The sequence below is a fragment of the Sardina pilchardus genome, chromosome 12 (genome assembly GCF_963854185.1).
Source record: "Sardina pilchardus chromosome 12, fSarPil1.1, whole genome shotgun sequence".
In the NCBI taxonomy this organism is placed as follows: domain Eukaryota; kingdom Metazoa; phylum Chordata; class Actinopteri; order Clupeiformes; family Clupeidae; genus Sardina; species Sardina pilchardus.
In genome coordinates, this window is record NC_085005.1 from 13064161 (window position 1) to 13091227 (window position 27067).

Consider the following 27067-nt stretch of genomic DNA (forward strand, 5'->3'; position numbering starts at 1 on the left):
TATTTTTTTTGTGTATACTGTATTCAGAAAACATGCATTCATTTTTACCTCAATTGCTGGTTGCAAGTTGCTGTCCCGAAGTTACCTGCACAATGTTTTTTTTTTTTTTTTCTGTGCCTCCGGATATAGGGAGGTAGGCTACGTGTTTGTTTCTGCAGTTGAAAGTCTTTAGGCCTATGAATACACGCCCAACCCAACTGGTCCATTTTTCCCATTGGCGGTTAACAATAGGAAAGTGTCTATAGATCACGTTAGATAGGAAAGTGTCTGTAGATCACGTTACCAGCCCATAAGGGTAAATCGGCTGATAAAAAAATGTAAGGTATAGAAGTTGAGCGGCTGGTAGATTTTGGAATCCAGTTGGACAAAATATTTCATTTCCATCCCTGACACACACACACGCACACACACACACACACGCACGCACGCACGCACGCACGCACGCACGCACGCACTCACGCACGCACGCACGCACACACACACACACACACACACACACACACACACACACACACACACACAGTAATACATTTCTTTGGGGAAAAGAAAGTAATTTGATAGTAGACTTTTTTTTTCTTCTTGTTGGCTGTAAAATACATTATTTGGGAAAACATCACTATTTTTTCAATTTTTTAGTAGCCTACCGACCACAACACTGATTATGACAAGAGTGTTATTATCACAGGCTAGACCCAACAGCAAGACATAGGCTACCGCTACAACATAAAAAAAAGACATAGATACATAAACGCATAGTGGCATACAAACATAGGCCTTCCTACTCTGACTCATGAGAGTCTAAACAAGCACCTATGTTTCCACAATTGATATCTGAGCTGCATGCACCTGATGCTTGTGGGCATCAATAGTTTTGAGACTCATCAAGTTGGGACTTGCTGTTTGCTTTAGAGGTGTTTTAGACATATTGAATGCTGTGTGTCATTTTGTTGGAGGCTAGTCATTTTGCATTGTTTGTTTAAACAGTTGTAAAACACTGTACTCATTATTGCGTTAACTATGGCATTTTCAGGCGAGTACGCTATGCCTTGATTTCATAGCCAGACTGACTCAAGGCTGAAACTACATCTAGGTTATATCTCACCGGTTTAACTGCACATGTAATTACATAGAAATAGAATCCAGACAAACCTTACCTGGACATGCATGCAAAGCGTGCATCCATGTCTCGCACAGTCAGGCCCACGCAACGCTTTTTCACGAGGTACACAAATAATCGTATTTCTGTGTAGGCCTACAGGCAGATACAGTAGACGACAGAATGGGTTGCAGGTTAAGCCCACCTGATAGCGTACAGCGATTGGTGATTGTGACATGTTAGTGCATAGGGATTGGAGCAAAAATACAAACCACTGGACCGTCCAGAGAGAGGTAGGGAAATCATTCCGTGGACCCAACTGGTGGACCAGGTGGATATGAACTAGCCCACACATTCAGCTTGAGAACCGTAGGCTACTCATCTACGACTCGGTTTATTCGTGTGTGACACGTTAGTTTTCTTTGTCATTTTAGTCTTCTGGTGGTCTTTTTATTTAAACGTAAAAAATGCCTGGCAACGGGACCTTCTTGGTGCTGGAAAATTACATAGGGGGTAAATTTGTGCCCGGCTCTGCTCATATCGACTCGTACGACCCGTCCACCGGAGAAGTTTACTGCAAAGTTCCGGACAGCGGACGTGAGGAGGTAAGAATATTCCAGAGGTGTTTGATTCGCCAGAAGTGTCTGTTACAGTAGCCTATATTAAGACAGATAATATTCATCTGATATATATAACTTTTTTTTAATTTACGTGGTACAATTATTAATAGGCAGTTTGTAATGTAGCTTCTCCACTGTAATTATTATTTTTTAAATTGAGTTTAGTAGGCTTACTGGTAATTAACAGAAAAGTAGCTTATGGCATGCAAAATAGTTTAGAGCGACTTGGCAGAGCCTATCACCTTTGCTCCTGCTCGTTTTTTGTCTTTAATAATTAAACCACCTCAGGCTTTAACGTTTGCGTGTGTTTGTGTCAGTAAGTGAAATGGAAGATCAAAGATCACTAGGCTCTGAGAGAGAATGTGCCTGTGTGTGTGTGTGTGTGTGTGTGTGTGTGTGTGTGTGTGTGTGTGTGTGTGTGTGTGTGTGTGTGTGTGTGTGTGTGTGTGTGTGTGTGTGTGTGTGTGTGTGTGTGTGTGTGTGTGTGTTGGCCTTGTTAATTCAGACCGTGTATAACGGATCTGATCATGACGTGAAGAATGTGATGGCTCGGTGTGAGGAGCCGGTGTACCTTGGTGTGGTTGAGGAATGTAATGAAATAATGTGAAAATCTTGGCTGAAGAAAAATGAATAGGGAAGATTTTATAAGCTCCTCTCTTCTGTTACGCATTCTCAGTATCCTAGAGACAAAGTTGGCCCTATAAAGTAACCCCCCCCCCCCCCCCCCCCCCCACACAACCCACCCCCGTCTCTCTCTCACACACACAGACACGCACACTATGCCGATTCACACTTATGCAGACACAGAAGCATATTCATTCAGATGTTCAAAAGGCCGGTTGTATTCATCTGCCGTCTCTTGATCCCGATGCCTCTTATTTGCTGTGTAGGTGGACGCTGCGGTGAAGGCGGCCAAAAAGGCCTTCCCTGATTGGTCCGCCAGGAGTCCGGCTGAAAGGGCCCAGGTGATGAACAAGCTGGCCGATCTGATGGAGGCCCGCCTGGAGGAGTTTGCCCAGGCCGAGTCCAAAGACCAGGGTAAGAACCGGACGCCTAGACACCGTGGTTCTCTCTGTGATCTACTGTATACACCTACCTATTACTACATACAGTACAGTAAGTACTGTACAATACTGTGTATTAAGAGCCTGTTATTCCAACACTCAGTATGACTTTGCAACATGACCGCAATGCTGATTGGAGTAGTGTTTGCTGATGGTGGAAGTGACAAGGGTTTCTCCATCACAAGAAGGAGGAAGGGCCCCTGTTACCCAAGTGCCTGAGCTCAGTCACATTAAGTCATGAGTCTAAATGGTGACAATATGTCCTGAATTGACACAAATCTATGGAACAGGACATCAAGATAGGGTTGAATGTAGGCAAGGGGTCCCTGTATTACTACCAAATTTATGGTTTGGTGACAAATGTTAAGTTAGTGTAAATAAATCTCTGAATAGAGGATCCTCCGTTCATTTGAACCAGAAGTTGATGCCATCACATTTCTGCCATTTCTCAGATTCATGATCAGTTCATCCAGATTGCAAAAACACCTCTCATAATAGTGACTTTATGATTTCCCAGGGAAGACCATAACGTTCGCCAGCACCGTGGACATCCCCCGGTCGGTGCACAACTTCCGCTTCTTCGCCTCGTCTGTGCTTCATCACACAACCGACTGCAGTCAGATGGACCACATGGGTTGCCTCAACTACACCATCCGCTCCCCAGTAGGAGTGGGTAAGGCTGTGTGTGTGTGTGTGTGTGTGTGTGTGTGTGTGAGTGTGAGCGAGCGCTTGTGTCTGTGTGTGTGCCCGTGTGCTTGTGTCTGTGTGCATGTGTGTACAGTATATGTGTGTGCACACGCACGCTTGTGCCTGTGTGTGCGCGTGTGTGTGTGTGTGTGTGTGTGTTCCAGTATGTTTGTAAGTTAGAGAGGTGGACTAATAACCTTAACTATAGTATTACCATTCTCTAAATTAGTGGTTCTCAACCCAATACATCTATTCAGACTTATGAATTAGGCTAGAGGGCTATTTTAAATACATAAATGACACAGCTTCTTGATTAAAAATCTCAGTCAACATCATGTGAGCATACACAGCATTGCCGTTTTGGTTTGATATTTGCAGTGCCGTAGCCCCAAAAAGATTGAGAACTTGTACTTTGTACTGTACCAGCACTTCTCACATCATACACATCACACACTCCAGTTCACTAAATACACTTGCCACGGTTTCTCTCTCTGCCTGTCTGATGTCATGTGTTTCTCTGTCTCTGGCCCTCTCCTCTCCATTCCTCTCTCTCTCTCTCTCTCTCTCTCTCTCTATATATATATTTAAATATATATATATATATATATATATATATATATATATATATATCATATATTATCTTCCCCTCTCCTTCCTCTACTTCTCTCTTCTCTCTCCCCCTCTCCGTCCCAGCGGGGCTCATCAGTCCCTGGAATCTGCCCTTGTACCTGCTCACCTGGAAGATCGCTCCAGCCATCGCCGCGGGCAACACTGTAGTGGCCAAACCCAGTGAGATGACCTCCGTCACCGCCTGGATGATGTGCAAACTAATGAACGAGGCTGGTAAGTGAGGTGTGTGTGTGTGTGTGTGTGTGTGTGTGTGTGTGTACACACAGCATGTGCGTTGAGTGGCCTGTGGTATTGCTGTCCCTGAAGAAATATGGTAAATCTGTTTGCTTGCATTTGTCATTGGTATGTTATTCAGTTATATAATTTAAAGTTTGTTTGTCCTGTGTGTGTATACAGTACGTGTGTGTGTATGTCCTCTAACTTAGACTTACCTGATGCTGAAAGTGTCAGGATGGAGTGGTCATTTTTTCAGCTGTTCATTATGTGTGGTGTATAGCTGTGTTTGGCACACGTTTGTTGTGTGCATTTTTGTTTACTTTTCTGTGTTTGTTTGTCTGTGTTTTTTGTAATATTTGTGTGTTTACATCTCTGTGTTGTTATGTGTATCTGTGTGTGGTTGTGTTTGTTCGTGTGTGTATGTGTGTGGTTGTGTGTGTGTGTGTAGGTGTGCCCCCTGGTGTGGTGAACATAGTGTTCGGCACAGGCCCCAGCGCGGGCGACGCTCTTGTCGGCCACCCCGACGTGCCGCTGGTGTCGTTCACGGGGAGCACGGCGACGGCGCGCGTCATCACCGAGCGCGGCGCCCCCTACTGTAAGAGGCTCTCGCTGGAGCTCGGGGGAAAGAACCCCGCCATCGTGTTCGCCGACGCCGACATGGAGCAGTGCGTCTCCACCACCGTGCGCTCCAGCTTCTCCAACCAGGTGAGTCCCACCGCGTCTGCACCCTCTTCCTCGAGCACAACTCTCGCTGTCTGTCTCTCTCTCTTTCTCTCGCTCTCTTTTTCTTTTCCTCCCTCTCTCTCTTCTCTCTCATTTGTTCTCACTCTCTTTCTCTTTTCTCTCTCTTTCGCCTCTTCTCTCTCTCTCTTTCCTCTTATTTGTTCTTTCTGTCTCTCTCACTTTCAGCATATTAGTGAGCTATGCTGAAATACCTAGAAATTCCATATTGTGACCAACTTCGGCAACATACAGTACAGTACAGTACAGTGTAATTGATAAATAAAGAGTTGCATTCCAGGGTCTTAGTAGGTTAAGCTATCTGATTGACCCCACCGCCACATGCAGTAGGACTTGGCAGGCTCAACTCACGGAATGTTCAGTGTCGCGGAATGCTACTGTGTTGGGTGTGTCTCATGTCATTAGATCGAGGTCACTTCCTGTGAATGTTTTATTTCTAGGTTAGCTGCTGAGAGTTGGTGAAAGCCAAACAAGTGTGTTGTCTGTAGAAGAGATAAGGATGCTTGGCTAACTTTCAGGCACACTACCGAAATAAGGTTTAAGACTTTACATGTTATAAGGCACTTATACTATGCACCAACCTTAAATAAAGGGCTTTTAACTCCACTTAACTCTAATTCACACTTCTGCTTTAGAAGTGTGCCTGCAGTCAGCCAAGCAGCCTTGTTTCTTCTATAGTCTTTCACCAGGACCTTACGTACCTGGAGTTTACTACAGTCTTTCAACAGCACCTTACGTACCTACAGTTTGCTACGTCCACATCTGAGCATTCGGTATACTGTACCTTCTCCTTTTGTCAAGAGTGTTCTTTGACCATAAGGTGGCAGTGTTGTGCTGTAGAGGCTTGATATTGAGTTTGTAACACGACACACAGCAAGTACTGTGGCCAGAACCCAAAAGTGGGCCGTGGACCCGTTCTGGGTACTTTATTTTGATGATCTCATTTGTATACCAGTTGTTTGACATAGACAATGTTAATGTGACAGGTCATGTTAGACAACACTTTAGTAGTAAATATGGCCCTGAATGTTTGAATTATGGATCCACTTATACATCATCATCATCATCATCATCATTTTATTTGTCAGACTCAAGGTCCATTAAAAGAACACACAAACAAGCGCTACATAAAAAACAAAAAAAACGAACTTCCCCACCCAACACATACAGTATACACACATTTTCATAAAAGTTTTGTTATAGAACAAAACCGGAACAGAACCCCCAGTGTGTGGTGTGCAGTGAATTGCTGGCATGAAGCCCTCAAAACTAAAACGTCACATGGAAACATAGCACCATACTGTCAAAGACTAACCTGTCGAGTACTTTGAAAGGCAACACAGGAGTTTACGACTTTGCAAATGTGCCTAACATCAGCACAAGTTCCACACAAGTACAGGCTCTTTGCGCGTCTTACCTCATAGCTCACCGCAGTTGCACAGTTGGCTTGAACACTGAAAAATATTGGTCGTGACCCCTGCCTGTCGTGATCCCTGCCTGTTAATCCTGCCAGGCCTGCATGACCACTGAGATAGTGTAGAGGCGTTGGTGGTGTAAGAAAATCCTGCACTGAAGACCTAACAGTGTCAGCCTTCTCAGTGTTTGTGTCGCCATACATCCGTAAAAATGTAAGGCCCCACTGAGCAGCAGGTTACAGGCTGGCATATTTCTGTGTAACATAGGCTAACATGGGATTTCTTTAATGACCATAAGAAATTGAGGGTCCCAAGGTCAGATGCTGCACTACATTGTACTGCACTTTAGAATAGAATAGAATATATACTTTTTTGATCCCGTGAGGGAAATTCAGTTCTCTGCATTTTACCCAATTTAGTGAACACACAGTGAGGTGAATCACACAACCCAGGGCAGTGAGCTGCCTGCCCAACCAGCGGCGCTCGTGGGGGCAGTGAGGGGTTAGGTGCCTTGCTCAAGGGCACTTCAGCCGTGGACAGGTCGGGGATCAAACCGCCAACCTTCAGGTTACAAGCCCGAAGCCCTAACTAGTAGGCCACGGCTGCCCCAATACTGCATGAATGCCGTTTTTTGAACATGAAACTGCATTGTGCTGCATTGTTCTGCATTGAACTTCAGAAAGTACAAGTTGTAAGGGTGTGTCTGCAGTGCCTCAAGATCATGTTACTGTAATGATGCACCCATGGGCTCAGCCTCTAGACTAGCACATCAGCTGGAGCTCAATGCAGGACTCTGCATCTCACAAAAACACATCTACTCCATGAACTACCATCTCAGAAAATCTCATGTCTCTCTCTCTCTCTCTCTCTCTCTGAAGTGAATTAGATGTTGAGGTTTTGTTGTTTTTAGATGCTGAGGTTTTTTTACATGATTAAATATGTATATTTTCAAGTGAAACATTTAAACATTTAAAAATTTGAATAGTATTGATACAATTGATTGATGTTAATGTAGTAATGTGATGTTTTGTTATTGGCAGGACTAAATTGTCATTTCAAAGTAAAACATTTACAGGGTTTCTCTCTCTTTGTCACCCTCTCTCACACACACAGGGAGAGATCTGTCTGTGTACCAGCAGGATATTTGTGGAGAGAAGTGTTTTCCCAGAATTCTTGGAGAAGTTTGTGGCAGCTGCTCGGAAGTGGAAGACCGGCGTACCCACGGATGTCTCCAACAACAACGGGGCTCTGATTAGCAAGGAACACCTGGAGAAGGTGTGTGTGTGTGTGTGCGTGTGTGTGTTACGAGAGAGAGAGAGAGTTGCCTTTAGATGACTATCACTATCTGGAGCCCTGATACTGTGTACTATATGCATGTGCATGTATGTGTGTGTGTGTGTGTGTGTGTGTGTGTGTGTGTATGTGAGTATGTGGACATGTGTACGTTTGTACATGCTTGCAGTTCAACAAGCATTTCTATAAGGGCCAGTGTGCATATGTGTGTGTGTGTGTCTGTAATTGTGAATATGGTCCTCCCCCACCCTCAGGTGCGAGGCTTTGTGAAGGTGGCCCGTGACGAGGGCGCTCAGGTGCATTGTGGGGAGGGCGTCGACCAGCTGGTTCTCCCGGAGAGCAACCGGAGTGGCTACTTCATGGCCCCCACCGTCATCAGCGGGGTCGCCGACTCCTCGCGCGTGATGCAGGAGGAGATCTTCGGGCCTGTCACCTGCGTGACGCCCTTTGACCTGGAAGAGGAAGTGATCTCGCGGGCCAACGGCGTGCGCTTCGGCCTGGCGGCCACGGTGTGGACGCGGGACGTGGGCCGCGTCCACCGCGTTGCCGGGCGACTGCAGTCGGGCCTGGTGTGGACCAACTGTTGGCTGGTGCGGGACCTGAACCTTCCGTTTGGAGGGATGAAGCATTCTGGAGTGGGGAGGGAGGGAGGGAAAGACTCCTATCACTTCTTTACTGAGGTCAAAACAGTCACCGTTAAACAATGAGCTGAACATGTTTACAGTATGTACACACACACAAAACATACACAATGACATACACACACACACAGACGCAGAGAGAGAGAGAGACACACACACAAAACACAATGACATATACACATACAGAACTAATCCCATTGCACACAACGACACCAATACAAGCAGAGCATAAGCAAACCACATTCATGTAACACAAACACACACACACACACACACACACAATCAACACCCTAGGGAAGAGAAGGCCATGACAGAGACAAGCTTACAGGTATGAGGTAACACTCACAAACTGTGCCAGTGTACTTAGTTTAGCAGGTACTATTTACTTTAGCATATGTAATTTAGTGACTTTAGAGTAGTTTTGAAATAGTTTAGATATTGTGTAGGGAATGTAGAGAATTTTTGTTTATTATTTTAGTGTAGGATTTATAAATGAGCTGCTATTACAGTATGAACATTTATTAGCATCAGGCTGGGGAGTAGATAACACCAGAGACTCTCAGTATTTCTGTGTGTGTTACTCTGTAGCACTTCAACCAAAGGACACAACACTTGAGCATGTAGTTCACTTGTGCATTACAGTAGCAATGCTGCGAACAACTCAAGCTGTATGAGTTTAATGGGGCCACACCAAACCATGCACGTGTGTGTGTGTTGCAGTGCCTGAGCCGGACATCATGATGTCTGAAAATTGCTGTCAATCCTGTTTTGATGCATTGGTGCTTACATAACTGGTTTTCTCTTAATACTGTGTTGTTAATGCAATTTTTTAGTGACTTAGAAAGTGTCTTTCCTTCATGAACTGTAAGCTTTTTGTGTCCAGAATAAACGAGAGGATACTCACTTCCTTGTTTCTCGCATCACCGACACCTCAGACCTCCGTTCGTTATCAGCACTCCTTATTTACACAGTGCACTCACACACACACACACACACCTATGTCTACCTGTGTCTTACATGTTTACATGTGTCCTCACTCATGATATTGAATAAGTGGAAAGGGAGTGAGAGAGAATGAGTGTGTGAGAGTGTGTGTGAATATGAGTGTGTAGTATGTGACTGTCCTTGTATTTGAGTATGTGTGTGTGAGAGAGAGAGAGTGTGTGGATGGGTGAGAGAGAGAGAGAGTTTGTGTGTGAGTGTGTCTGTGGTTTTGTGTGCGCGTATGTGTGGTTTTATGTGCATACACACCTCATACAATTCTCAGTAATCACACCTTCTCTCCCACAAGCACACGCATACACACACAATCAATAACATCCGCAACATCTTATTTATGGCTTTCTTTATTATACTGTATTTGCTTCACCCATTTTTAAGAGGTAGAAACAAAATATTTGCAAAATCAATCCAATGTATCAAATTGGTAACACATAAAATATTGCATATTAGCATGAATGCAGTTTGCATGAATTGAAGGTTTAGCTATATTGCTGTATCGTTTAGCTGCACAGTATGATAGACAGGAGAGAGATTCATGTTGAGTTCAGAAGCAGTGTTCAGCAGACACGGGAGAAACATATTGGGGTAATTGCTCTGTCGCTAGTTTGGAGTTTAACACAGTTTTAAACTGGAGTTGGGAGTTGGAGTTTAAAACCGTGTTAAACTCCAAATTAACACAAGAGCAATTGCCCCGTTGAGTTCAGAAGCTGTGCTAAGCAGCTGCAGCAGACAAAGAGTTCAGACGCTGTCCTCAGCCAACCTCACGTCTTCATCGAGGTCTTGGTCTCCACTCTGCCGTCCAGACGTTTGCTCTCCTCTTCTGGACCTCAGCCTGACCCAGATCACGGCAGAGACCAGCCCCAGCAGCACACAGGCTATCAGTGGAGCATACACTCTGTAGAAAGGAGTGTCCACCCCAAACGGATCCTTGCACAGAAGGTGAATGGTTCCCTCAGAACACTTTGTGATAAAAGGGTTTGCATTCTCTCCTCCAAAGACTCGCCATGTGTACACCCCGCTGTCCCCTGCTGTGAGGTTGGACACGATCAGAGAGTGATTAGTGCGGAACTTGTGCATAGTCGCTCGGCCCCTCAGATCATCAGGCACAAGCACGGATGTATTCTTCGAGTCTAGAATCAGAACCCGCGGGGATAGAACTTTCTGACGGTACCACTGGACCCAATCCCAGTTACCACGTGCCGTGACCAGCTGGAGACTTTCACCATGAGAAAACATCACCTCCGAGGGGGAGATTTGAGTGCAGACATACAGATAAATACTCTTCATCAGGTCGTGCCCCACACAATCATATTTCCCAGAGCGGTACTGTCTCACAGGGCGAATGAGGAGGGAGTAGTCTCCGATCTGGCTGTCGTTTAGCATGTACATGTCTTCTTCCTGGAGCTCATCGTTGCTCAGATGGAGATAGTCAGGGGGAATGAGCCAGTGCACTTCGCCGGGGAACTCTCCTTTTGAAATGCAAGAAAGAGTCACATTGTCTTCTTCATAAGCAAAGGTCATTTCCGATTGTATGTACAGAATCGTGTAGGTATAACTCTTGCACTGAGCTCCTGTCCATATCACGCAGTAGAAGAAAGAGTCGGCCTCCGTAATCCCCGAAAGTGTAACCGAAGAGTCGGTGAGGTTGACCTGCAGTCGGCCCCTCAGACTTTCCACGAGTGGCTCCAGCGAGGTGTTGGTGTCCAGGACCAGAGTCTTCTCGGACCTCTCCTTGCTCTCTCGGTACAGCTGCAGGCTTGTGTTCCCTCGGCCCAGAGTCGAGGGCTGCCTGCACAGCTCAGCGCTGTCGTCGTACGCCACGTCTGCCTCGTGTACCATAACCTCTGAGCATACGGTGAGATGGAAGCTTCTGCGTTCGGTGATATTGCCTCCTCTCCAGCCATCAGACCTGTAGGCTCCGCTCTGGGACGTATTGAGATTGTCCATTGTGATGATGTTAGTCAGAGGACAATGGACATCATGTCCGCCTGGCTGTGGTCCCTCTGGTTGTGAGCAGTTGGCCTCAAGTAGATCTCCATCAGCTGAAACTTTGTACAGGACCCAGTAGTCCACGCTAGGGTATACAAACTCTACATATCCTCCTTCAGCTTTAATCTCATGGTGAGGATGGGGGTTCAAGGGAGCCCCAGCGATGACCATCAGCAGGAGGAATTTACTCATGCACACTGCCGTCTCCATTCTGAGTCCAGTGTTTACTTCGAATCAATTTCTGGCTGGTGTGTCGTTCGGATTCTACCAGGCAGTCACAGGACTCTGCCACACTCATCCTGTCCTCTCTAGTGCGTGTGTGTGTGTGCGTGTTTTTGCGTTAGTTCCGGAGCCTTCGCTCTCTCTGTAAGATCTGAAGAGATAAAAATGTTGGTTAACACCCCAAGCGTAGACATTTAGTTTAATTACGCATTTAACCACCAGACTAGACCATGTGCATATATGACGTATGTGATGGTGTTTGTCACTCTGTGTGTAATAAGAAATAGGGTTTGACTGTGTGTGTGTGTGTGTGTGTGTGTGTGTGTATGCGTACATAATGAGTGATTTGTGTTTGTGTGTGTTTGAGTTGCATTAGTGATGGTTTGTGTGTGTGTGTGTGTGTGTGTGTGTGTGTGTGTGTATGTGTACAGTACTGTATGTGTGTATTTAGTATATGCTAGGATGTCTGTAAAAGATGCAAGTACTGTGTGACTGAGAGAGCATGCTGATTGTGTTATAGCAACAGTGTAAGAATGAATCTTTAGCCCTTGGCATCAAATTGTTGTTATGTTGGTGTCAGATATTTTGAAATACTCTTCCGCAATTGTTTTGCTCCTAAACAGGTTGCAGAATTCAGTACCAGCTGATATTTCAAGACAAAGACAAGACAGTTTTGTGGAGGTTTTTATGCCTTTAATCAGATAGGACAGGGAAGAGAGTGATAGGAAGCGAGTGGGAGAGAGAGATGGGGTGGGATGGGGGAAATGACCTGGGTCAAACTTGAACCTGGGTGTTTGGCTACTGAGAAGACCGCAAGAGAAAGCCAGCATACTTCATCCAGGCGAGAAAATGTCTTGACTTCAAAATTCCAACTCGTTCCCTAAGACTTATCTATGTTTTCTATTCAGTAATCCATAATTCAATTAAATTCATAACTCAATAATCCATAGCACCAGAAGTGAAACTTGGAGATTGTCATACACGCCGGACCTTGCGAACTGTCCCGATGCTGGTGTTGGCTTGTGTCATAGCTGTGAGATTAATGAACAACACAAAACAGATCATGAAATTGTATACACAAGAAATAATTCATTTTTTGATTGAGCTGCAGTAGACTTGAAAAGCCAGATGCTTGGAAGAAAAGGCCAGCAAAGAAGAGAACACACAAAAACTTGCATACTGTCTCCCTGAGAAATCTTATATCTAATATACTGTAGGTTTCTAAGGGAGGGAAGTAAGTCAGTTTTTGTGTCTTAAAGATGTCTTAAACTTGACATTTCTTTGAGTGATAACTGAATGTAAACACAAATGTTGGTGTTGTAAACTGGGACGTACTGGCAAAGTCTAGCAGGTAGGACTGTCCGCTCACAGTGAAGGTCATGGATCCCTGTGAGTTCTTACGGTACTCAGCCTCAATCAGGACACTGTCTGTGGAACACTCAAAGTTGGTGCCAACCTGGAGAACAAGAGAACATAGTTCTTGGAACATGACCAGAGGTGTCGGTTCTAGAGCTCTGATGTATCAAATGTAGAATTGATAAACAGTAAAAGTAAATAATATGCAAATGAATTTCACAGCTGTGTCCATAGCAGGTTAGAAATTAGATTGAAAAAAATATTCTTTTATTTACTATAATTCATATTCTGTCTTACCAACAGGTCTACCCTGTCATTAAAAATACCCGCAGTCTTTTCGCTTCTAGTCTTTTACTAAAAACAGGGATCAGGATCTCGTGATGGGATAAAGATGAGGAGTCCTCACCCTGTGTTGGAAGTCGTGCCACCTGTTTCCAGTTCCACTGAACTGCCACTTGGGGGTGCCGGAGGATTCCAACAAGCTCATGCCGCTCACGGAATGAGTCAGTGCAACTCTAGAAAGAGTGAGTGGCGTTTGTGCTTCAGCTCTTGATATCTTATGTAATATTTTCACAGGTGGAAAACAGCTTCAGAGAGTAAAAGTCCGATCATGTACTATATTGGATCTTACCTGTGCACTTAGCACAGGTGATCTCATCAATTAGCAGCTCTACCTGGCTAAAGAGTTGTGCTAATTAGAATCAGCTGGCTTAAATGACACAGATATGTGGAAGGATTTTTGCTTTCAGGATTTTTCCACCTCTGGATATTTTACATGTGCACAGACAGCTAATTTACCTTAAAATATGCACAACAAATGCTCAGTATACAAAACTTCATCCATGAGAACAAGACGTGCAAACCAACACTCACTGCACAGGACTCTGAGAGGCAGGAAAACAGGGCCTGCGTCGGACTTCTCTTCTACAACCAGTCCTTAAGTTTTCCTGATGCATGTCTGAAAGTGCAAAACATGTCAATTAATATAAAAAAGATCAACTCATAGTCAAATATAGAGGCTAAAATGCTGTGCATTATTTAACCTTTTTCAATTCTAACTGGACTGTTTACTAGTCCTAATCAGAGGTGCTGCAAGTTCACAGGCTCGAGCCCAGGCCTGCACAGGCCTAAACGGCACAGTCAACACAACACAAGTTACACAATTACACAAACCTCTGAATCTGATCTCGTAAGTGTACGAGCTGAAGTTGAACCGGTAGGAGCCCTGTTGATTCTTCTGATACTCCGTCTCCAGAGTGGAGCTGCTGACCTTTGTACATCTGCCCTGAGAGTCCTGAGAGAGAACACAAGAATACAGGCACCAGCTCAGTTAAGACTGTTGGCTATACAGCAGGTACAGTAGCCTACACAATGTAAACACCACAGGCTAGACACAAGCAAACATGTGTGACCGGATTTAACAGTTCAGTCTGTGCATTTAACACATGAAAACCCTCCTCTTCAAGTCAACTTCCCTTGAGGCGGTGTTGGGATGGAACTGGTGAGATGACAAAGAAACTGAATATTCATACTGCACACCAGGTAATGTATGGAACTATGGATATGGAATGATATTTCAACTATAGTGCAGTGAAATATATCAAAATAGATATACAGTATATGCAAGCATAATCATTCACACATACTGTACACACACATACGCACAGACACAGAAACACGTACAAACATATACACACATGCAAACTGTAGTGTTCGTACATACAGTACATGCGTACAGACACAGACGTTCACATTAATGTGTATGCTGAAGTCAGCCTAACAACTCTTACAACCGTCTCTCCAAACGGACTCCATCCCTCCTCGCTCTTGAAGTACCAGATCCATGTTGCTTGAGGGGAACTCAGGCGTCGCACCTGAACATTCCCTCCGTGACGCACCTGCATAAGCTGGAAATCTATGGAGATGGCCCTGCAGTGTGTGCCAAGGAGATAATACAGCGCTATTGCGTCATACTCCACCTTTAAACTTTTATTTGCCTCTGTTTATATTTCTGTAGCAGAAAAAATATTGTTATTATTATTATTACTTTGTGTTAGTAGTAGTAGTAGAAGTAGTCGTCAATCATGGTAGTGCTGATATCAGTATTAAAGGGATAATCCGGAGTGAAATGCACTTTAGATCAATTTTTCGGACTATTGGGAGTACATACGTTGAGTTGACACCAAAATCATGTCATTCGGATGTATTTTGAGAAAGTTCGAGTTCACCGTTTTTAGCCAAAACTCGTTAGCCTGGAAGTGACCGGGGCAGGTCCTTTCGCCACTACAAAACGCTATTTTTATACCTCTTCTACTGTTCCAAACAACGCTACACTTACGTGGTAGTGAGTAGAGGGTCCCTAAAGCCAAACCGAAGTATCCCCACGTCTTTATGTGGTCGGATAGAGAGTCCAGAATGAATTTAATCGAGTCAGTACCTTCCGGAAATGTCGCTGTGGCAGCTGCGCAACGCTTCAACAACACTTTACTAACATTTCCGGAAAGGTACTGACTCGATTAAATTCATTCTGGACTCTCTATCCAACCACATAAAGACGTGAGGATACTTCGGTTTGGCTTTAGGGACCCTCTACTCACTACCACGTAAGTGTAGCGTTGTTTGGAACAGTAGAAGAGGTATAAAAATAGCGTTTTGTAGTGGCGAAAGGACCTGCCCCGGTCACTTCCAGGCTAACGAGTTTTGGCTAAAAACGATGAACTCGAACTTTCTCAAAATACATCCGAATGACATGATTTTGGTGTCAACTCAACGTATGTACTCCCAATAGTCCGAAAAATTGATCTAAAGTGCATTTCACTCCGGATTATCCCTTTAAAGGTTTGTCTATTCCAGTCCCTATATTAGACTAAATTCAACTCTGTTGTCATTGTGCAGAGTACAAGAACAGAGACACAAAGCGTCTAACCAGAAGTGCAAAGAAAAGCAGTAGCAGCAAGTGCATGTATTATTCCCCCTTACATGTACAAGAGTATGTACATGTAAGGGGATAATATAGATAGTGCATTGTGAACAGTATAGTCCAATAGGGCAAAGTGAACAGTACAGTATATACAGTTAAATAAGGATAGTATAGAGTATGGTCAAATAGTGCAGAAACAGTATAGACAGATACTGTATATAGTTGAATATGGAGTATACAGATAGTATTCATTAAGGATAAAGTATACAGAACATTACATTAGCAGGATGGATATGTATAGGTGTATAAAGTATGCAAAGTACATAAATAGAGTATTATAGGAGGGATGTAAATATATGTGGTAAACTGCCTGCTACTCACCCCATGGGAGTGTTGTGGAGAGTGATGCCCCCTGTGTACGGTTTGGAGTACTGCGCCTCAATGATGAGGTCATTTGCTATGTCCATCCAGCTTATGCCACCATTTAACTGCCATTTAAACAGCTCGCCATCATTCAGCTGATCTAGAACAGGTCACAACAAGGTGTTGTGTACAGGACTGATCTTCCTCTTTTACATTAAAACATTCAACCACACAACTTATTTCAATTATTATCCATGTATTGATGTGGCGTAAAAACACGACTGTAACACTAACACCATTTAAAGTGCATTTTTATGTGCTCTTGTTCATCTGATGAGGTGGTGCATGTTATTGAATTAATATGCTAACACCCAGTTTGTCTTGTTGACCAATTTATCCTGTTAAACCTATTGATGGTTAGTGAAAATAAACCTGTTGATTGGAGATTGGAGATTTAAGACATTCATCTAAAACTTTATGAACAAAATAAACTTACCTCCTGACGAGTCATATTGGGAAGCCATGATCACTTTGGAAAACACAACGCAAATTTAACCAAGGCAAGGTATATACTCTTTCACTTTCATTCTATGAACAGGTATTTCTACTAACATATGCACAAGGACACGTAGAGTAACCCTGTGCTCAGAGACAAGCTTCCAGGAATAAGGTCACAACACTTATTAAATGTAATAAAGTTTCACTTCATTATGCAATTACTTCTGCATTTTGTAATCCATGTAAAAATATTCTAAATCTTAGGAAAGGGGAATATCTAGACTTACAGGACATCTGTCAGTTTGTTGGTTGGTAAGTTTAATAGCTAAAAATATAACATTTGCATTTCTGAATTTATAAGATTGAGTGATTTTGATTGAGTGATTTTGAATTTCAGAATCAGAGCAAATACACCCACACCCACACACATGCACTCACACACAGACACTTGCATTAACAAAAGCACAAAGCCATTAGTTACAATTTTATTATGAGTAATTGACAGAAACAAACTCATATTCTGACAAAAAATACAAAACATTGCATTTCATTTACAATTTATGACCTGAGAAAAAAACAGCTTTCCTGACGAGAGGAAAGCAGGAAGGCGCTGGAGGACAGAGTGGCTCTCAAGTTTGTAGGGCTTGTTAATTGTAAACAGTATCATGATTGTGTTTATAATATAAACTTTCCGACAGTTCAATTATTTTATCACACCTGCCTATTACCACAGACCCAATCACCCCACAAAATAAAGTGTTCAGTCATGGTCATTAAATTGCAACCCAGAAATGAGTATAGACATAGATAAGGATGAAGGAAACCGCACACTCTTGTCCTGATGGCAAATTATATTTTGTGAACAAAATGCGAATAAAATTTGGTATCAGGACAAGAGTGTGCGGTTTCCTTCATCCTCATCAACTTATCCCGCAACCAGCACCTTGTGTGCTCTGTTCTTCCTTAAAATATAGACATAGATAAACGTAAGTTTTCACAGTTGTTAGTGGCAGCCCTGTGTAGCATGATCACAAAGTCCTTTTAAAACTTCAAAATTATATTAATCTAGCTCATTCCCTGAGACACTTATCCATGATTTCTATTCAATAATCCATATACAGAAGTTATCCCAGATATGCAGAGTATACTGTTCATAAAAAAATAACAACAAAAAAACCCCATAGAAGGCAGTTGGAGTAGCAAGCAGTTAGCATGTCAATGATGTTGAGGCATAAGAGGATGTCATTCCGTAGCACTAGAAGTGAAACCTGGGGAGTGTTATACACGCTGGACCTTGCGAACCGTCCCAATACTGGTGTTGGTTTGCGTCATAGCTGTGAGATTATGGAAAAATAGAAAACAAATGATGACATTGTATCCACAGGAATTACATCATGTTTGGATTAAGCAACTATGCAGTACACTTGAAAAAGTGTACACATCCAAACATCAGAGGAGAAGGCTAGTAAAACAGAAGAGAATGCACAATTATTCTAATAGGGGTGTCGCGATTCTCCAAATCCTCAATTCGTTTAATTTTCAATTTTAAAGTCTCGATTTTGGACCTAGTGAAATGAAATAATGTGGAATGATAACTTGATCGTCATAGCATATTCGGGAAAGACACAAGGTTAGTGTTCACAGAATGCTACACTATTACTGTAATGTGCGTATTATGCCTTCAAGTGATTTTGGATTCTATTTTGAACTTCAAAAGTCAAGTAGCCTAAGTCAGCGTTGAACGAATAACTGAATGAACGATCCTCAAAATATTTCAGAGAAGCAGGAGAGGTTTTTTTAAGTGCTTGTAGTTTGAGGAGATAATGTTGATGCACCGCACTTCAACATGCGTGTTTTTTCCCCTCTTGGCATACATGCTGGACTTGACATTGAGGGTGTGGATGCATTGTCGATTCTACCTTTCATTTCAAAGTTCGAGATTGTGATGTCATTTCGATCAATTTTCCACTTAAAACCAAAATCGTGACACCCCTATATTCTACTACGCAGTAGAGGAGAAATTTTTTTTTTTCTTAAAGTTTCTCTTTTTGATAATGGAATGTGTAAACACAAATGTGATGTAAACTGTGATGGGACGTACTGGCAAAGTCTAGCAGGTAGGACTGTCCGCTCACAGTGAAGGTCATGGATCCCTGTGGGTTCTTACGGTACTCAGCCTCAATCAGGACACCGTCTGTGGAACACTCAAAGTTGGTGCCAACCTGGAGAACAAGAGAACATCTTCAAACATGACCAGAGGCTCCAGAATTATGATGTGGAAGGTCACAAGCCTGATACTGCCACTTCTTTATTGATCAGTGGATACTGCTCGCAACAAAATAACTCATTCTGATGAAAATACATAACTATACAATATGTGAGTCACATGTAAATATGTGAATAATATATTAAATATGTATAATTCAAACAATGCAAGAGAATAATATGAAGATTTCTGTAACAGGCTGTGTCCAAAATGGAAGGCAGCTGCCTGCTGCCTGCTGCCTCGCTGTCTAACGAGTCACTTGCTGTAGCAGGCATCAAGGTACCAGCTCTGAACAGCTCTGTTTCGGACAGCCTAGCAAGATAGCAACACAGAATACCGTTGCCAGGATACCAACAGCTGACTTAATCAGTGGAAGTTAAAGCAGAAACGTTCTAAGGAATATTTGGTTGAAGGCAGCATGAAGGATACGCTGCCTTCAAAATTCACCAAAACAAAGGTGTCTTAGAAGGAAAAAAGAAATATTTTATTTGGACATGCCTCCATGCCTTGCTGCCACAGTATGCTCTATTAGAGGGCAGGATTTTTTTCAGTTTTGAACACAGCCATTTATTATAGCTAGGAAGAAATTCAACCAAATTATTATTCGAGTTGGAAATGACGTGTGTAAAAAACATTCAAAGTAATTTTGCATTACCAATAGGTCTAGTCTGACATTTAAAATATAACCTGTTGACCTCGTCCCCCTTTTCTTCAGCCTCTAGTCTGTTCTGAAAACGACATGTCACTGTCATAGTCTCGACTTAAAAATGAAGCCCTTACCCTGTGTTGGAAATCATGCCACCTGCTGCCAGCTCCACTGAACTGCCACTTAGGGGCGCTGGAGAGTCCCTGGAGGCTTACGGCATTTATGGAACGAGTCAGTGCAGCTCTAGAGAGAGACAGACAGAATATAGTATGAATCAGAACAGCAGGAACTGAACTACAGAAACATATTTCAATTATTTTAAGTGATCATTTACTAATGATGAACTAGTGACCAGTATTTCAACAGTGTCAACGTGTCATAATAAATGGCAAGACTCACTGTGATTGAGCCTCACACTTTATTTACCATAATTTCTCAACTATTAGCCGCAGTTTATACATTGATTTTGCTAAATTTCTTCAGCTATGAAATTAAAACATGAGGGCAGTTAATATGGCATTAATATGGTTTAGTTTTTTTTAACTTGCATAAAACACTGTCCTGCGGCTTACAGTACTGTATACACAATGCGGCTCATACACAGGAAATGACTGTATGAGAACAAGAAGTGCAAACCAACACTCACTGCACAGGACTCTGTGTGGCTGGATAGCAGGGCCTGCGTCGGACTTCTCTTCTACAACGAGTGCTTAAGTTTTCCTGATTCATGGCTGAAAGAGCAAAAAACATCAATTAATACTAAAAAAGCACTCAGAGAGCTCAAACCTCCGCCAAGCGAAAACATAACCGCCTCCTGGATCCAGACGCTGATACGGATCACTACCAAAATTGAATTGCTTCTTGTATTTCAGACCTTCCCTGAAAATTTCATCGAAATCCATCCGTAACTTATACGAGTTATCTTGCCAACAAATAAACAAGCAGACAGACAAATAAATAAACAAACCCCGATGAAAAACATAACCTCCTTGGCGGAGGTAATAATAAACATCAATGAACATAGTATAAATATAGGGGCTAAAATGCTGTGCATAGGGACCTTACTGTATGTTAAAATTATTCAAACTTTTTCAATTCGAGCTGGACTCTTTGTCAGTTATGACATCTTAAAGCTGATGTCCCCTTGCTAGCACATACTGTATGCCTCCTAATCTGAAGTGCTGCAAATTCAGGCTCGAGTCAAGGCCTGCCCAGGCCTAAACTGCACAATAAGCACAACACAGGTGTCAACATGACAATTGCACAAACCTCCGAATTTAATCTCGTAAGTGTATGAGGTGAAGTTGAACCGGTAGGAGCCCTGTTGATTCTTCTGATACTCCGTCTCCAGAGTGGAGCTGTTAACCTTTGCACATCTGCCCTGAGAGTCCTGAGAGAAAACCCAAGAACATCAGAGGTTTACTCCATCAACCTCGCTACACAGAAATAGCCTGGCTTGAACTAGCATAGACTTTCACTTGGAGCTGAAGCCGCTCCATTAACTCAAGTCTGCTCATGCGCGAGGAAGAAAAGTAGACCAAAACAGTAGACTGACCAAGAGTGGATATGTGTCGCAAAACTAAGAGGAAAATAGATGATTTCTGTTCAATTTACAAGCGCCGTCTATAAGAATTTTAGAGTCATAAAATTGAATGTTGAGAGAGAATCGTATTGCCTATAAATTGGAAAATAATGAAAGCATATTCAAACAACAATGATCGTGATTTGAAATTATTGCACAGTTGACTGTTTTCACTCCTGAAAAATAAGCACATAAACAAATAGCATTACCTACAAACAACTTTGGCATATGGATATCAAAAATTATAGGCTATAGACTACATTCTTAGTTTAAAAGGGTTCACTCCAAATTATTGTCTAAGTGTAGGTGGTCATAAATAAAATTGGTATCAACTTATACTATCAATATACTATAATATATATTGTATCACACAAGTCTCAGTAGTTCTGCCAAAGGGATTGTGAAATGTAATTATTTGAAATACAATGGCTTCAATATGGCATTTAGGCTCATAATCAACACATGAAGCTTTTAATTATGTGTGGCCTAGGCTGTGCAGGCTACAGAACTATACCTTTGGCTTGCATTAGGTTTAATGTAACCCAGTGGCATAAGCAATTTACTGTCACTGAACAGACTACCAAATGTGCATGACCCTTTATCAATAGAAGGACATGTCTTTCATTAAAGAGTGTAACTATAGGTCATTATCAAGGTGATAAGCTATGTACTGTACATGCTTTGTGTGGGAGGCGAACCTAAGAACACGTATATGATTCTTTGATTATGGCATAGTGCTACACATTACACCATCACAGAATGCAAATGAGGCAGAGTAAGATTCCTAGAACCACACACATGTCCAGTTAAAACATTTTGCATAATTCTGCAAATCGGACCTAGTGAATATGTAAATCAATGCTTAGTGAAACTGTCGGAAAAACAGTTCCGACTTCTATTTTTAAAGTTGTACAGTAGGTGATGAAAATATGAAAGCAGGGAGATGGAACCATCTTTTGGGACTCGTTTAACAACTGATGTTTTTTTTGCAACAAATACATTTTTTAAGAGACCACTAATTGCACCTTTTTTCTGATGTCATACTACGGTTGCTGAGTGACATTCAAATGAGTTGACGGTCATATTCAAATTTGGTCTCTTAATGTCAGCTCATTTGGATGTCACTCAGCTGTAGGATGATATCAGAAAATGTGCAGTGGTCTCTTACATTCTTTCCAGAGCTGTATGTGCAAGCATAAACACACACACACACACACACACACACACACACACACACACACACACACACACACACACACACACACACACACACACACACACACACACACACACACACACACAGAGAGAGACACACACATGCATACATAGTCATACAGTAGTGTAGAGACAGATTCTCATAAATGTGTGTATGTTGAAGTCAGCCTGACACCCACCGTCTCTCCATACGGACTCCATCCCTGCTCGCTCTTGAAGTACCAGATCCATGTTGCTTGAGGAGAACTGAGGCGTCGCACCTGAACGTTCCCTCTGTGACGTACCTGCATAAGATGGAAATCTATGGAGATGGCCCTGCAGTGTGTGTGCCAAAGAGAGAAAGGAACAGTGCCACTTAAAACTATTGTACGTCACCTTTTAACTTTTATTTGCATCTGTTTCTATTTCTGTAGCAGAGATATTATGTATAACGTCATCATTATTGTTATTATTTTTGTTATTTTTCTTCTTCTTCTTCTTCTTCTTCTTCTTCTTCTTATTATTATTATTATATGTGGTGCACTGGATGCTCCCTTACCCCCAGGGAGTGTTGTGGAGTGTGATGCCCCCTGCGTACGGTTTGGAGTAGTGCGCCTCAAGGATGAGGTCGTTTTCGATGTCCATCCAGCCTTGGCCACCATTTAGCTGCCACTTAAACAGCTGACCATTCTTCAACTGATCTGGAAAAGGAGGTCACGGCAAGGTGTGTCCATAAGTTAGCTACTGGAGTATGCAGTGTAAAATATTCTCACACAAGACAGGACTCACACAAACATAAACACACACAAACACACATTGAGAGCAAATCTAATTGATACATGCTTAGACCAAATGTATATTATGCAGCTGCATTATATTCACCATCTGTAAATAACATAACATAGTTTTGTGTGTGCGCTCAGTAAAAAAAAAACTCTACACAGTCATTGCATTGTTACTATCGGCGCTGAAGAGAGAGGGATGCTCAAACATAAGCAATTTGTTGCTAAAAAAATAGCTATTCCATAAACGTTTGTGTAATGTGATGCTTGGGGCAGGATTATGTTTCTCTAAGATTAGCTTGTTAGGAACTGTATAGTGATGAGTTAGCTCACAAGTACTTGAATCTATCAGTGATTTATAAATTATTTCCTGATAGTGTTTGTGTAGGAAGTCTGTACCGATGTATCCTAATTAAACTAATAAAGTGTTCTACGTCTGACTGCAGGCTTCGTGCCCATGTACCATTAGAAGATGGTGTTCCTCTGGAGTTCCTGTTTGTCTTCCTCCCTGCTGACCTCTTCCGTCTTCCTTCTTCGACATGACTTCCTCTTACTGTATCATCAGAATCCGAGTCCTCGACATGTCTCAGGTGGCAGCTGTTGCCATTACGACAGGACCCTATCCAGGAGAACCTGCACACGTGCAAGTAAGAGCAGTTGTCTCCATTCCTACAGTGGCCCCTGTTGTAAAACCGACAGGGTTCCATCTGTTCCAAGACACAAAGAAGTCGAAAAGGTTGTTTTATAGCTCGTATTCCATCTTTTTTTTCAATTTCATTCTATAAAAACATACATGATAGCAAGAGCATAGTAACAAGCTAGGCTAAATCATCTCAATAAGATTATTCTTCTGTGTAATGCAGAGGTGGACATCCTGGGTTCAGAAAGTAAAAGTCCTTAGGCCTACCATTTAGTAAACCAGCTCATCCTAATTAGCTGCCAGGCATAATTAGTGAAGTGCACAGGTAGAGAGACAATGGCAGGACTTTTACTTTCTGGAACCTATAGCCTATTTAGTGTCTATGCCTAAACTGACACATATGCATTGTGTCTATGCCTAAAGTAAAATATGTCTGCATTCTTTGAGGAGTCAAGTTTACCTCCTCTCCCAACACCTTCAAACAAACCATGTAGATATGACCTACTACTATTTCTCTTGAATGGGTTACATCCCCTTAGCTTCACTCTGCACCATAATCCTCTAGTCATGGCTCGTATGTTTCGAGAGTTACATGTAGGCTACCATTTAATTCAATAAGTAAAGCTATAACAACACAGAGGAGAGATGCCACACCCTTTGGGGTGCTGGTGGCGCCATCTGCTGAGAATACGAGTTGTCATATGCATCGTAGTCTTCGTTGAATTGTGTATAGTCATCTTCATCGTCATCATCCCAGCCAGTGAAGCGATGGCGAACCGGGGTCGCTTGGCAGGGGCTTGCTTCTTTTTCAGATATCAAGTGGGAAACACCAGTTAAGTCACAGACAAGCACGCGCGCGCAGACACACACACACACACACACACGCGCGCGCACGCAAACAGACAACAAACAAACAAACAAACAAACGTATTTACACTATAGTATGGGCATAATGGACACTGAATGACCAAACTAATGAAAGTTAGTGTAGATTGAATCGGATCTGGAACAGGAACACAAAAGTTAATTGCGTAGGCTAACCTTGGTTTAAAGACTAGGCGTGTAGTAAACCAATGCCATTGATGAGCGGATATAGGCTATCATAAGGAAAGCACTAGTAGGCTAGTAGCCTAAACTAAAGAGATCAAGGCTACATTAGGCCTATATCGTAGCCTGTCTTTTGAATTTAACGTAATGTGGGTTTTAATAATAGTGGACGAAGTGCATTATGCACAAGACAGACTTTGACCGACGACATAAGCCACGTTTCCCTCGATGTCACAGTAACACGGCCACACTGGGATGGAATCATATATCACAAGTTTGGCTTTTAACACGCCATAGCCCTTTGTAAATAAGAAAAACTCACCGTCTGACGATTCATAATAATAAGCCATGACCACCGTGGACCACCGCTGAGAGTAGCCCAGTGCCCCCTACACTGAACACACAAGTAACCAAGTGTTCCTTTCACTTTCGTTTCAGAAGCCGGAGATGTGTTTGGAGGCGCCACATGACTGAAAGTGTTTACAGTAAATATTCTGACATGCTCGAATTGTTTCAACGCTATGATGATTCAGAAGGATATTTAACATAACCTACTCTCTGATTTAGTTATTGGTCGTCTGATTTCAGTTAGACTAGGGAGGCTTGAGACATTTGTGTAGCCTACTTTGTAATGGATGTTTCTTTTTTTTCGCTTTTCAGACAAAATAGGCACAAGTATGCCTACTGTCCATGACTGTCAATGTTAGGCAATCGGCTAATTAAACATAATTAAACACCATGTAGGCTAAATCTACATGTTTAATCCAGAATAGACTGGAAAATGTCAGAAATGTAGGCCTACATAACAATGTGATCTGCGCTATTAGACATGCGCTCTGGTGGCCATTCAGTATTCTTTTAGTCTGCAAAAAGCGCAAAGCTGAAAACATGAAGTTAAAGGCGATGGCTGAAGGTGGAGGTTTTCCCACTAACGAGGATCGGAAGCATGATTGTACAGTTGAGGCCTACCCTTCCATTCGAAAAAAGAAAACATAATAGAACGATAGGAAACGCCTTAATGCGCTCGGTCACGTCCGAACTCATAATAATGGTAGAAATGCCCGGTCCAAAACGACTCCCACGCCCCAAATCTAGCATGTGTTCCCGAGCTTTATTATGGCTGGAACTGGGGCAACTCTTCCGTACCACCCAGCATGCTCGTACGCTTCTATCAAAGCTCGCGCCGGTGTTGCTGTTGGCCCTGTGCCCCGAGTCTGAACTTGCGTGTGACCACTATGCGGGCCGGGCAGGTGTCATGGGAACAACGTGCTGAACAGAACGGCGTGAGGCCACGAGGACCGACGAGTCAGCGATCCGCTCCATTACACCGGAAATCTCCGTGTCCCGCTGTAAAATAGCGACCTGATACTTCTTTTTCTCACACCCACAGGCCCATCCAGACTGGACGATCCAGTGGCTTTTAAATGGTAGGCTATATTTCGACTATCTTAGTGGAAAGAAACCCGAGATTAGCACTCACAACAAAGGTGCATATAGGCTACCTTGTATTTTGATTAATTTAGGCTATGTTTTAATAAACGTGGTTTCAAATATACAGGTCGACTGTGGCCTAGGATACTTGCATTATGCATCCAATGAGCAGCCAACATAGGGAAACCAAAACACGTGACATGAAGGCAAACACTATTTTCAGTTATATCTAAGCAGGGCCACAGTGAGAAGCCTTCCACTCACCAGTGCCAGCATGGTGCATGTGAATTACTGCATTCAAATGACAATGTCAATGAGAGTCCAGAACACAGGAGTCTTTATCCCTGATGTCTTTGCTATTATATATCAGACATAAGTTTGTGATCATATTCTGCCCAATGATAGACAGATAGATAGATAGATAGATAACTTTATTGATTGAAGGGGAAATTCAAGAATTCAAGAAATTCACGAGCAGTGCAGCAACTGGATAGAGCACTGAGACACTATACTGCAATGGCCATTTGGCTTATTTGGCACACAAACCTGTAGGCCCCACAATAGATGTGTTAACTGAATCAGCCACTGGTTAGTTTGGTTTAGTTTGTGCCCTAAAGCTGATGATACAGGCAACACTGTTGCTGAGCAATGTTCATCTGTACTGATGTTCTAGCACATTCTCATTGATTTTGGAGTTTGTTTCAGAGAGACAACCAGTTTGGCAAA

At 42.7% G+C, this 27067-nt stretch overlaps 3 protein-coding genes across 4 annotated transcripts; 1 reads left to right on the forward strand and 2 right to left on the reverse strand.

The window, feature by feature from the left end:
- The first annotated feature begins 1380 nt into the window (after positions 1 to 1380).
- Positions 1381 to 9320, forward strand: aldh8a1 (aldehyde dehydrogenase 8 family, member A1). Its single transcript, XM_062550648.1, has 7 exons — positions 1381 to 1701; positions 2607 to 2754; positions 3298 to 3453; positions 4161 to 4310; positions 4762 to 5018; positions 7583 to 7744; positions 8017 to 9320. The coding sequence occupies exons 1-7, from the start codon at positions 1564 to 1566 to the stop codon at positions 8467 to 8469; spliced, it is 1464 nt and encodes a 487-aa protein (XP_062406632.1). The 5' UTR covers positions 1381 to 1563; the 3' UTR covers positions 8470 to 9320.
- Positions 9321 to 12336: 3016 nt separating this feature from the next.
- LOC134098456 (zinc finger CCCH-type antiviral protein 1-like) lies at positions 12337 to 16824 on the reverse strand. Its single transcript, XM_062551507.1, has 8 exons — positions 16752 to 16824; positions 16274 to 16415; positions 14763 to 14901; positions 14146 to 14266; positions 13846 to 13930; positions 13379 to 13487; positions 12952 to 13072; positions 12337 to 12647 (listed from the first exon to the last, which is right to left on the reverse strand). Exons 1-8 carry the CDS (start codon positions 16777 to 16779, stop codon positions 12592 to 12594), a joined length of 801 nt encoding a protein of 266 aa, XP_062407491.1. The 5' UTR covers positions 16780 to 16824; the 3' UTR covers positions 12337 to 12591.
- A 400-nt stretch (positions 16825 to 17224) lies between these two features.
- Positions 17225 to 25374, reverse strand: LOC134098343 (uncharacterized). Of its 2 annotated transcripts, none has more exons than XM_062551374.1 (10): positions 25233 to 25374; positions 24518 to 24666; positions 23687 to 23930; positions 23001 to 23142; positions 22642 to 22777; positions 20935 to 21055; positions 20312 to 20396; positions 19800 to 19908; positions 18855 to 18975; positions 17225 to 18087 (listed from the first exon to the last, which is right to left on the reverse strand). In XM_062551374.1, exons 1-10 carry the CDS (start codon positions 25258 to 25260, stop codon positions 18032 to 18034), a joined length of 1191 nt encoding a protein of 396 aa, XP_062407358.1. In that variant the 5' UTR covers positions 25261 to 25374; the 3' UTR covers positions 17225 to 18031. The 2 variants fall into 2 exon arrangements, with proteins under 2 accessions (XP_062407358.1, XP_062407359.1); XM_062551375.1 differs by having other exon boundaries at positions 24518 to 24663; positions 25233 to 25341.
- Positions 25375 to 27067: the final 1693 nt, after the last annotated feature.

Excerpts from the sequence above, each read along its gene's own strand:
- LOC134098343 (XM_062551374.1), bottom strand. The coding sequence starts at position 25,260 with ATGGCTTATTATTATGAATCGTCAGACG. Across the intron at positions 24,667-25,232 it reads TTATTATGAATCGTCAGACG|AAGCAAGCCCCTGCCAAGCG; the intron begins GTGAGTTTTTCT and ends TATCTGAAAAAG. Across the intron at positions 23,931-24,517 it reads CGCCACCAGCACCCCAAAGG|ATGGAACCCTGTCGGTTTTA; the intron begins GTGTGGCATCTC and ends GTCTTGGAACAG.
- LOC134098456 (XM_062551507.1), bottom strand. The coding sequence starts at position 16,779 with ATGGCTTCCCAATATGACTCGTCAGGAG. Across the intron at positions 14,267-14,762 it reads GTCCGTTTGGAGAGACGGTT|GACTCTCAGGGCAGATGTAC; the intron begins GTAAGAGTTGTT and ends GTTCTCTCTCAG. Across the intron at positions 12,648-12,951 it reads CTACCTGCTAGACTTTGCCA|CTATGACACAAGCCAACACC; the intron begins GTACGTCCCAGT and ends TTAATCTCACAG.
- aldh8a1 (XM_062550648.1), top strand. The coding sequence starts at position 1,564 with ATGCCTGGCAACGGGACCTTCTTGGTGCTGGAAAATTACATAGGGGGT. Across the intron at positions 1,702-2,606 it reads CGGACAGCGGACGTGAGGAG|GTGGACGCTGCGGTGAAGGC; the intron begins GTAAGAATATTC and ends TTTGCTGTGTAG. Across the intron at positions 2,755-3,297 it reads GGCCGAGTCCAAAGACCAGG|GGAAGACCATAACGTTCGCC; the intron begins GTAAGAACCGGA and ends ATGATTTCCCAG.